Source organism: Phyllostomus discolor, chromosome 13 (genome assembly GCF_004126475.2).
Source record: "Phyllostomus discolor isolate MPI-MPIP mPhyDis1 chromosome 13, mPhyDis1.pri.v3, whole genome shotgun sequence".
Lineage (NCBI taxonomy): Eukaryota > Metazoa > Chordata > Mammalia > Chiroptera > Phyllostomidae > Phyllostomus > Phyllostomus discolor.
Window position 1 is genome coordinate 45,209,806 of NC_040915.2, and position 11,209 is coordinate 45,221,014.

The 11,209-nt window shown below is 44.6% G+C and overlaps 1 protein-coding gene across 1 annotated transcript; it reads right to left on the reverse strand.

The window, feature by feature from the left end:
- Nucleotides 1–1,164: 1,164 nt before the first annotated feature.
- ARPC3 (actin related protein 2/3 complex subunit 3) lies at nt 1,165–11,076 on the reverse strand. The gene is made up of 7 exons (XM_028527771.2): nt 10,938–11,076; nt 8,756–8,855; nt 5,183–5,259; nt 3,600–3,668; nt 2,383–2,509; nt 1,966–2,060; nt 1,165–1,473 (listed from the first exon to the last, which is right to left on the reverse strand). Exons 1-7 carry the CDS (start codon nt 10,941–10,943, stop codon nt 1,411–1,413), a joined length of 537 nt encoding a protein of 178 aa, XP_028383572.1. The 5' UTR covers nt 10,944–11,076; the 3' UTR covers nt 1,165–1,410.
- Nucleotides 11,077–11,209: the final 133 nt, after the last annotated feature.

Genomic DNA, 11,209 nt, shown 5'->3' on the forward strand with positions numbered 1-11,209 from the left:
ACATTATTTCCAGGTGTGTGCGTGTGTGTTTCAGCATCCAACAATGCTTGCACTGGAGTGGCTGGATCAAAAAAAAAAGAGCATTTAAAACTGTTACACCGTTTTAAAAAGATACAACTGCAAAACAAGTCAAAATAAGTTTTATAGTTCTCACTAAATTGCTTTCCCTAAAAAGTTGTACCTGGTAACAACATTCTTTTAATGTCAGCATTGTTGAATGAAGCTGTACTTTTAAATCCATGACATTATACTTCTTGTGTAATTTGTTTTAAACCCTTTGGAAACTGTTCCCTTGGGTGCATTAAAAAGAGAACGCCTCCATTACACAGGGAGTGTTTTACAGGCCAAGCTCCGGCCCCCACTGTGTGTGCTCCCCCTGCTGGCACTAACGGAACAGGCACCACAGAGAGTTGGTTTCTAGCACAAAGGCTCCACGATTTTTTAAAAAGCACGTTTGTTAAAAACAAACCTTTAATCTTCATGAATCACTGTGGCTTTTTTTACTTCCTTTCTGACATGTCTCTCAGAGCCTGTAACAGAAGTTCAACCCAAACACCCAGAATGTGACTTGAGGTAAGGTATTATAAAAAACACTCTCTTGGTTTCAAGACTGTCTCTCTTGCATGTGCAGTGTGTTTTTTTTTTTTTTCCCCCAATCCTCACCCAAGGACATGCTTATTGATTTCAGAGAGAAGAGAAGGAAGGGAGAGAGAAACTTTGATTGGCTGCCTCTCGTACACGTCTCCATGGGCCACTGACCCCTCAAGCTGGGCTTGTGCCCTGCCTGGGAAGGGACCCCGCAACCTTTTGGTTTAGGGGATGCCGCTCCTACCCACTGCGCCACACCGGCCAGGGATACAGAGTGCGTTTGGACATACTCATACTCTTGAGTATGCGAAATGTGGTACATGGGTCATAATTTAGATCAGATGCTCAAGAACATTTAACTCACACATTAAAATTACACGTTAACCCATAAAGGCCAAAATGGCAACCCCTTGAGTTGACTGAGTATCAGGGTAAACTCCAGTTTTGATCAGTGGCAAGGGCTGCTAAACTTTGCATATATGCTAAAAACCGCTGAATTGTACACTTTAAAAGGGTGAGTGTTCTCTCTCGAAAAATTTTAAATGAATGCCAAAGATAAGCAATGTTTTCCTGACATAAAATGTTAGAAATTTCTTTATTATTACTTATTAAGCACCAGCTTAATACTGCAGAAAATTTCAAATCACCCCTTGACAACTCATTCTCCCCGTCCCCAAATGCTTGATAATGAACTTTTCAAATAAAGACATGTTCTCTTCTCTCTTCTGTATAAAACTTTATGAAACAAAGGCAAAGAACTGTGTACATCTTGCTGTGAAACGCAGCCCTCGGCTGTGGGTACGGTGTCTGCCCGGGCTCTCTTCACTGTCCAGGTCCTGAAAGACTCTTGTTCATGAACTGTCTCTTCACAAAGCAAGTCCACCACTGACAAGAGGGGACAGAACAGAATGAACGGTGGCAGTCAACTCACAATGCAAGTTCAAGGTTAAGGACGGAATAGGAATTAGTTTAAAACAAATTTTAATATTAGACTGGCAGCCCTTATGTTATACACACTCCTTGAAAGCACATGTAAAAATTTTTCTTTTTTCTTTTTGTTGACCTAAAGGTTACTCAAAATTACAAGGACAAGATAGATGTAATACATTCAAGACATCTCAAGCAATAAACATGTTCTATGGGGTTTTCGGTGCCTTGACATAAGAACAACAAACCCGAATTTTTTATTACATGCAATCACTATTCACTGGGATTCGGTGAATTCCTACTGTGTGCAAGGCACACACCCACGAGCTTAGCAACACTGCAACGCAGAAACTAACAGTATTCTGGCAATGAAAGACCTTTGTGCGTTTCATTTAACGGAAACTATAGGATGCAAGGTGATTACCAACTGAACAGCAAAGAGGGTCTTACCTTGCTGGGTTTATCATTCTGAGGGTCAAAAACTTTCTCACAAAGCCGCAGTCCAGTCTCTTGCCTTAGCTGCTGTAAATAGGCCCTCATCACTTCTAAAATAAGGAGCAGGCAGAACAATACAAAGAAGGTGTCTTTGAGAACGCATCGCAAATGTGCTCGCTGTTGATCTAGGCACTGACCTTTGCGGTGTATTTCTATACATTCACACAGGGTAAGAAATAGCAACGCCCGTCCAAAGGGATCTCTCCACGTCATACTATTACCAAGACTCTCGTGTGAGAGTGGCTATAAGACAGTACGTGTGCTAATGATTCCATTCTCAATTATATACCACTCAAGGCAAGAAGGAGGGAGGGGATACATCAAACGGAGAAAACCTCGTGCCACATAAGGAGGGGGAGACCCTGTTCTTACCGTCTTCCTGTTTGTTCGCAGGTTTGGCATAAATTGCATTAAGTGGAAAACCAGGCTCTCCAGGAATGGGAAAATTAGTGATTCCCAGTGTATACATTTCTTTCTCGCCTTGGCTTTTGGAATTGCACTAAAAAAAATCATATATACACATATATTTTACAGGGAAAAGGATAGTAATATCCAACTTGCAATGTTTTAGTCTAAGCTGGCTATGGCTGGGGTTCGTGATTCTGATGACCTTCTGTAATCTGGTGAAGCCTGCGGGCCCTTTCTCAGAATTATGTTTTTCAATGAATAAAATAAAACACACAGAATTACAAAAAAAACCCAATTATAGTGAAATAGAATAATTATAATATTAAAAAACCAAATTTATGATACAGTCATACACATGCTTCTTTATCCATACACTAAACACAAGATTTTGCAGTGGCTGAAGTAACTATAATTCTGAAATAGTAATAAGTGTACACAAAATTGCAAAAAATCTTCCACTCTAAATGCAATGTGAAATGCTGTGAGTTCCTGGCTGGCATAGCTCAGTGGATTGAGCGCGGGCTGGGAGCCAAAGTGTCCCAGGTTTGATTCCCAGCCAGGGTACATGCCTGGGTTGCAGGCCACGACCCCCAGCAACCGCACATTGATGTTTCTCTCTCTCTCTCTCTCTCTCTCTCTCTCTCTCTCTCTCTCTCTCTCTCTCTCTCTCTCTCTCTCCCTTCCCTCCCTAAAAATAAATAAATAAAATCTTAAAAAAAAAAAAGAATAAATTAAAAAAAAAAAAAAAAGAAAGAAATGCTGTGAGTTCTATCGGAGAAAAAGTCACAGGTATTGCTAATACAACTGTGGGTTTTTGTCCATGTTAATAATGAAAGTACTAAATTCCAGTTAGAGGTTGGTGAAAAGAAAGATGGAATCTTTTCCCTCTCAAGTTCATGGACCCTTGAATTCTACCCTTGGCCTCCAAGTTAAGAATCTCTGACCAAAGGCTTAAAGGAATATTCTGCTCAAGATTTCTGTCTTGGGAAACTACATGCAAAGCCTTACCCTCTGATTAACTGACAACGCTGTAGGTTTAGAGGATCTACATTCAGATTTTTCCCTTAAGTCTACGCTCTATGTCAGAGGAGATATGTCCTACTTGCCCTTAAAGTCTCACTGAGTTCAAATACCTATTAGTAATTTGTTTGCCTGACAGATGATCATCCAAGTTTAATTACCTTTTGGAGCTTCTTCAGACACTCAGAAATGTAGAGCGTTATGTATATCAAGGTTCTATCAGCTTCATTCTACAGGGTAGAAAAACAAAACTTAAAAACAGCCCTGAACAAAACGCAACAACTATGTGCAATTAATGAATTCAACCTTTGTCTTTTGCTTATCAGCTGAAAACTACGAAAAGTGTCATTAATACAGCATCAGAAATTCCTGTTCTCCAAACGCAACCTTCTCCAGCCCCCTTCTGTCTGCCCTGGGCTGGGCGGCGCCCCTGCTGTCCCAGCTCCTCCGGCTGCTGGGCTCCCCGGGCGCTGTGCCAGCAGCCCCTCACTCTGCGTGGGAAGCGGGGCTCCCAGAGCCGCCGGGGAAACCTGAGGTGCACCATATGGTGGCTGGCTCATTTTTAAAAACCCTTTCACTTCAGGATCTCTGCCGAGAACAGAAACACCCATGACTCTAAAAGAGGAAGCAATTATTTCTCAGGTGACTTGTTTTTGGAGCGCTCCATAAGCTCAACGCTTAACCTCCCCAAAAGGGAAGTGTGGGAAAGGCGAACGGGTGCTGATGGAACGCGGCATGTGCTTCATGTCCGATTTTACGCAGATTTATAGTCTGAAAAAACAAGCCACGCATTTCCCCACGTTTAAGATCATGTGATATTCAAAAGAGAATGAAAATGGCAGAATTATAACATTTATTTACGCCTATTACAAACACAACGCTTGGACCATGGATCCAGAAAACACTCTGCTCATATCAGAGAAAGTTCACACTATAATTTGTAGACCAAGAGTCGACAAATACAGATTTCACACCCTGTTTGATTCCCAAAGGTCCAAGTTTGGCAAGAAGTTCTGTATTCTAGAATGTTAACCATAAAATGTCTTGACATTTCTTGTAACTTGCTCACATCAGGAGCTCGGAAACCTTTTCCCATTTCCCCATCTCCTCCCCCAGCACCTTCCCCGCGGCCTCATTCCTACCGAGGACTAAGACAAGGGGAGGAAGGGTGCTAGAAAGAAGGAAGGGGTCACTAAAGTTGACCTCGATGAAGGTCAATGAAGTTGAAACCACTGAAGTGGTTTCTTCATTTCACCATCTCTGGTCCAGGGCACAGAAGTATATAAAAAAGCAACATAGCATATAGGATTTCCAGTTTTGGACTGGCACATAGTAGGTGCTTAATTCATGCTGAATACAGAACAAAGGACCAGATAATAAATATTTCAGGCTCTGCAGGCTATACGGTTTTTATCACAGCTACTCCACTTGGCTGCTGGGGTGTGAAAGCCTCCACAGGCAACCTGTCCACAGACTGTGTGGCTGTGTTCAAACCACACTTTAGTTACAGGAAGAGGTGATGGGCCGGCTTTGGCCCTCCGGCTGCCGTCTGCCAACCTGGTGCAGACTTTGGAGGAAAGAAACAAGACATGAATATTGACGTAGAGCCTCACATTAAGTACTGCTCTGGATTTTTAAAAGCATGCAGTCTCATTCCACTCACTCCTCAGAGCAGCCCTGACTGCCAAGCGGGATGTTTTCCCCGTCGGAAAGTTAATTAAATATGAAAAGCTCTGTACTTTACCTTAATTTCATAGTTTTTGAAGAAGACATTGGCCTTGAAGTAATAGATGGCTTCATCCACAATATCTGTATCTTTTGCTAAGTAGGACACAAGGGGAGGGGGCGGAGAACATTAGCTTATGCAAAACACAACATCTACAAAAGCTATAAGAAAAGTATCTACAGTCAATGGTCAAGAGCTTTGGAGTCGAAGGAAATGAGACTACTGAAATATAATGTCTTTAGAAACAACTTCTAAAAAAGTAAGTACATGATTTATTCTTATATTGGATTGACCAAAAAGTTCCTTTGGTTCTCTCCATACAATGGTTCTGGTAGTGCCATTGTTGTCTTAAACCTCATTTGAAACAAGTTTGTTAGATTGTACTGTGATAGCTGTCATATCAGTGTGCACTTAAAAAAAGACAAACCCTATCAAGCCCTGGCTGGTGTGGCTCAGTGGATTGACTGCAGGCCTGAGAACTGAAAGGCTGTTGGTTCGATTCCCAGTCAGGGCAGGTGCCTGGGTTGCAGGGCAGGTCCCCAGTTGGGGGGGGTGTGAGAAGCAACCTGTGCACACCAGTGTTTCTCCTTGTCTCCTTCTCCCTCTTTCTAAAAATAAATAAATACAATCTTAATTAAAAAAAAAACTTATTCACAATTGGTGAATTTTTGTGTAGCCATTTAGTATTGAACATGGAACAAGATATGCAACATTTCCAGTGTATTACGCTTTATTTCAAGAAAGGTAAAAACGCAACTGAAACACACAAAGAAGATTTGCGCCATGTATGGAGAAGGTCTTGTGACTACTGAACGTGTCAAAAGTGGTTTGTGAAGCTTCTTGGTCCTACTGACACTTTAACCAAGTAACGCTTTGCTCTGGGGCTGTCTTATGCACTGGACGGTGTTTAGCAGTGCCTCTGGCCTCTACCCACTGGTAGCCAACAGTGGGAGACAGCTGACATACTCAAAATATCCAAATCGATAAAGTTATTGGTGAAAATAAAAATGTGTATTTTACTTTACAAAAAACCATACGGACTTTTTGACCAACCCAACAGCTTTAGTATTTTTACAAAAATTATACACGCTCATTAGAAAAATTATGTAATCAATACCAAAATATTTTCAACCGTCACCCTAATCTCACTCCCCAAAAATGACTACTATTAACGTTTGATGAACATCATTCCAGATATCTCCTAGTGCGTTTACAGGAGACATAGACTAAACTTTGACAAAATGATTTTAAAAGTATTCAATATAATTTTATTTGAATTTACATACTATAGTTTCAGAGAACAAAAACCCTCAACTATCATTTTGGAACCCACTGGGGTTCTCATACATAACTTTGTTTATAAAAACTACGACTTTGAATATATTTACACAAGCTGTTCTAGGTGGCTAGAGGCTGAAAAAAGCCAGAAATACTGTGGCGACAAAGACAGATCTCATTACACAATTTCTTTGGCAATTTTCCCCGTTTTTTATTTTAAAAAGGTCACAATCCCAGGGTCTCGGTATCCGGCAGCTGGTCTCAGCCACACAGAGACAGTTGGTTATGCTCCTCGTCCATCGCCGCTGTCCCTCTCTCACAGCAGAAATGCACAGCAAGGCTGCAGGGCTGACGCTCTGAGATTCCCTTCCACGTACCCCTGCTCGTGCCCGCGCTACAGAATTCCAGTGGAATCTGGACTCTACGCTTGTGTTCCTTGCCATCTATTTTCTGATCTGCAAAGAGGAAACTTCTTCGAAGGACTCAACAGTGGTTACAAAAACCAGCTTGTTCTTTCAGATGTCGCCCTAGGTGCATGTGTGGTGAGGAGGCTGCAGGATTCAGAACCTACAAAGGTGTCTGGCACGTAAAAGGGGTTCAAAAGGTATCTGTTGGAGGCAAAGAATTGGATGACCGCCAACAGTTTTTTAGCCCCCCAGACTAGGTTTACACTTTCCCACAATTCCAGTTCTGTTCTAATCCAGTCCCCTGGGGAAGGGGAACAGGTCATTCTTTGCCTGTAGAAACCCCCAAAGAATTGTAAAGGTGGTAGTTAGGAGTACTCTGTGGCCAACTGCATGTTCGGATACACCACACGGTGTTCTGCAAAGGCCTGAAAAGGGTTCTTCTCAATGAATCTGAGCCAACGTTGACTCATTTTTTTCTCTGCACTGGGATTCTTTCGCATCATCTGTCTTCCTTTTGGTCTGCTCCCCCCGCCCCCAGCTGTTCCTTTTTCTTCGTCTCAGAATCAAGGAAAGACTGTGGTGACTCACCAGATTTATTAACTTTCCTGAGCTTTCAACTGGTGTTGGAAACAAAATTAGATTTTAAAAGGTCAAGTCAAACAGTCTGGCAGAGGGATGGAGGTGGCCTCGGCACAAAATTGGTAATTAAAACCTTGGCCTTGGACGCCATGAATGGAACTCGGTGCAGACCCTCTCTGGAGGCAGGGAAACCATGCCCAACACCATGCAAAGTACACTGTTGGCAGAGTGTCTCAGAATGTGTCAGAGGGGTCTCAGGTAGTGTCTGAAAGAACGGAGCTTTCTGAACAGTATAAAAAAAAAAGGCTCTGAAATAAAGAGAGAAAATGAGTACCAAGAAAGAAAGCGAAGATATAAAACTCTGTATTAGTAATGTTATATAGGATGCTTAAGATTTAAGACGAAGGTAGTATTGCTGAAAGTGAAGCTCCTGCCCCCGCTGGGTGACTCAGCTGGCTGGAGCGTCATCCTGTACACCAAAAGGCTGTGGGTTCGATCCCCAGTCAGGGAGCGTGCAGAAGGCAGCCAAGAGACGTTTCTCTCTCCACTGATGTTTTTCTCCCTCTCCCTTCCTCTCTCTCTAATAATGAAAAAAAGAAATATAATTATAGAAATTTAATTAATAATAATTTTTTAAAAATAAGGAAAAAAATCCTTGGGTAAGGATTTAAAAAAATTTTTAAATGAAGCTCCTGAAGAATGACTAAAGGAAGTAGATTTAGATGGGCAAGAGGTTAAAATGTGTTCTGTTTTTTTCCAGCTTGATAACAGAGAAGGGGGGGAACACGGCATTCTACACAAGGAGTAGCATTGGTTTGTAAGAACTGACCGTGATGACAGAAACAGTGTCAAGACTTTTTAAAAAGATTTTATTTATTGTCAGACAGAGGGGAATGGAGGGAGAAAGGAAGGGAAAAACATCAAAGTGCAAGAGAAACATCAACTGGTTGCCTTTTGCACGCCCCTAACTGGGGACCTGACCCACAGCCCTGATGGGAATGGTGTCCCGAGACCTTTCGGTTTGTGCGACAAGGCTCAAACCACTGCGCCACACCAGTCGGGCCGGGGTCAAGCACGTTTTCTCTCACCCCTCAACGAAATACCCTGGAGACATTAACAGCAACACGTTTCCTATTAGATGCCACCTATACCCACGCCCTTGAAAGGTCTAAAGAGCGATGCCCTACCAAGCAAAGAGAAACAGAAAACACAACAGCACCCAGAGGCAGAAGACTGAGCTATGGATTCCCCTGACTTGATGATGTCAGAGGGTTGCTAGATGTTCCAGAGCGAAACCTGAGAATAACGGGAAGGGGTTTGGACTCACTCTCTCTAGGGGCGGGTCCTTTGAACTGGCTCCTGATTGGCAGCAGCGCCATGTTGCCGACGAGCCTGGTGTCGGGGTCCATGAGAGAGGAGTGGTAAGCCTGCAGGAGCAAGCCGGGCAAGGGCATAAAAGCAGAAAAAAAAACAGATGTCAGCGGCGCAGACGAGTGCATTTCTCCAAAGGAGTAAAAGAGGAACCCACCCAACATCAACTATGGGACGCGGCAAAAGGGATGGTGGCAGCCGAGGGCGGACTGGCTCTTACCGGCTCACGGCAACCAACGATGAGATTTTTAGGAATTAAAACAATGTTGAGCCAAGCCGGTTGTTGGACACAACCAGTATTAAAAATTAAATTATAGACACTTGCAATCAATTATATTGAAAACGAAAGTAGTAAAGACTCAAAATTCATCACTTCCTTTTTAAAAAATTATTTTACTATGGTCTCTGATCTTCAAGTTATTTGTGTCTTTCGTATTTTTATGGCAGAAATACTATATAATGGGGTGCTACCATGCATCTCCGTCATGCTCGGTGAGGTCACACTGGTAACTGGCGGAAGTACCCACACAACAGAAATAGGCAAACACCATATAAACCGGGGTACCCGCCCATCGGCTGTTGTTAAGCCAGAACCCGAGCACTGGCTTTTCAGTTCTGCCCCTTCCTGGCTTTGTATCTGAGACATCACTTTTCTTGCCTTATTTCCAAATTTGTAAAATGAGGATATATATCCTGCTTTAAGTGGGTTGGTGGGAGTTAGAGGATGGGGGGGGGGGGAATCACATTTATGAAAGCAATTTCTGTATGATTCCTAGCCCTGCCTTTTACAAAATGCCTGGATTTTTGTAAGACAACAGGGCCCCATTCATACATTCATTCATTCATTCATTCATTCACCAAACGATTACTTAGCACCTAAGTGCAAGGCATGGCGACCTGGAGGTAGGCAAGACCAGTATGGTCCTCATCCCTGGAGAACTTTCGGGCCAATGGAGAAGACAGGTATTCCATAAGTAACGGCATGGAAAGTCCAGGGTGCTTGCTCTATGCCCAGCTGGAATGAGCACAGGGTTGCAGAGTCATTGGGTCAATGTGGGGTTAAATGGGATAATTTATATAAAGCATGTAGCTCAGGGCCTGTCTGGCACACATCAGGTGTCACATGGTAGCTATGGGACTCGTAACCTATGTACCCATAACCATGGCTTGCGCTGTTTATCACAGGTATGCTTAGGCAGCCTCCACCCTCCCCTTCACCAGCTACCATCTTGTTTCCCCATCTGTTTCCTTCATAGCATGTCACTATAAGAAATATCTCCTTTATTTTAATTACATTTACATGTTTATTGTCTGCCTCCCCATTAGAATGTAAACTTAGGAGCAGCGACTTGCTGGACGTATTCACTGCTCTAACAGTGCTTGGCATGCAGCAGGTGCTCAGTAATGTCTGTTGTTTGAATAATCCGTGTTGTTGAACGTCCTTTTTCCTATTCTGCAACATGGAGGCCAACCATGATGACGTACGTGTACCCCGCAGGCTGGCTGTCAGAAATTAAGAGAAAGCCGACCACCACCACCAATTTTACTTCTACTCTGACGTACAATAAAATAGAAACGTTTGGAACCCAGGCGCAGATCCTGAGCTTACCCTGGGGGCCCTAAGCCCAGTGGCTTTGGGGTGGCCGTCACTGCGGGGGCGACAGGGGAGGAAGTGGGTCTCACAGATGACCAGAAGCGGAAGGGGCCCGCCCCCTGGGGCGGTGGAGGAAGTGGGGCTTCAGACAAACGGAGAAGCCGGACCCTCGACTTGAAAAATGAAAAATAAAAAGCGCAGCCCTTTGGCTTCGCGGCTCTACTGAGGCTTTGGGGACCCAGCCGGAGTCAGAGGCTGCCAAAAGGGCAAAGATGGGGTCGGAACTGGGGAGAAGGGGCCGGAAGGGCCGCGGCAGCCTCTTCTGCACGCCCACTCTGGAGTCTCCTGCCGCTCCCCCGGCCCCCGCGGCCGACATCCCCAGGCCTCCCCAATCCTACAAGAACCGGCCCCCTCCCCTCGTCCCTTCCCTGGACCTCGCTTCCTCTCTGACCACCTCGGCCCGCTCCTCTCAGCGCACGCACGATTTCTCGCCGCTCTCCCCAGTTCTCGCTGTCACAACACACCCCTGACTCGGACCCCTTACCGGCATCTTGGCGGCCACCGAGTTTCAACCCAGAGGAGCAGGAGCAGGTCAGACAGCAGCGCTTCCGGTCTGGTAGCTAGGGTGCGGTAGGAGGAAGTGAGCCGGGGGAGGAGGGCGAGGGGAGGGCCAGCGCTTCCGGCCTGTTCCGCCACTGGCTGCTGCGGCTGCGCGAACCGAGGGGGCCGCCAGGGGGCGCGCCAGCACTAGCTAGGGGTTGCGTCGCGTGTGCGCGTGCGCGAGGTGTGCAGCTGGCGATGGATCTTGGGGTTACA

What these genes read in the sequence shown, in the direction of transcription:
- ARPC3 (XM_028527771.2), bottom strand. An exon ending in AGGACCCGCCCCTAGAGAGA is followed by an intron (nt 5,260 to 8,755) that starts GTGAGTCCAAAC and finishes TGTCCTACTTAG; the next exon opens with CAAAAGATACAGATATTGTG. An exon ending in TGCGAACAAACAGGAAGACG is followed by an intron (nt 2,061 to 2,382) that starts GTAAGAACAGGG and finishes TCCTTATTTTAG; the next exon opens with AAGTGATGAGGGCCTATTTA.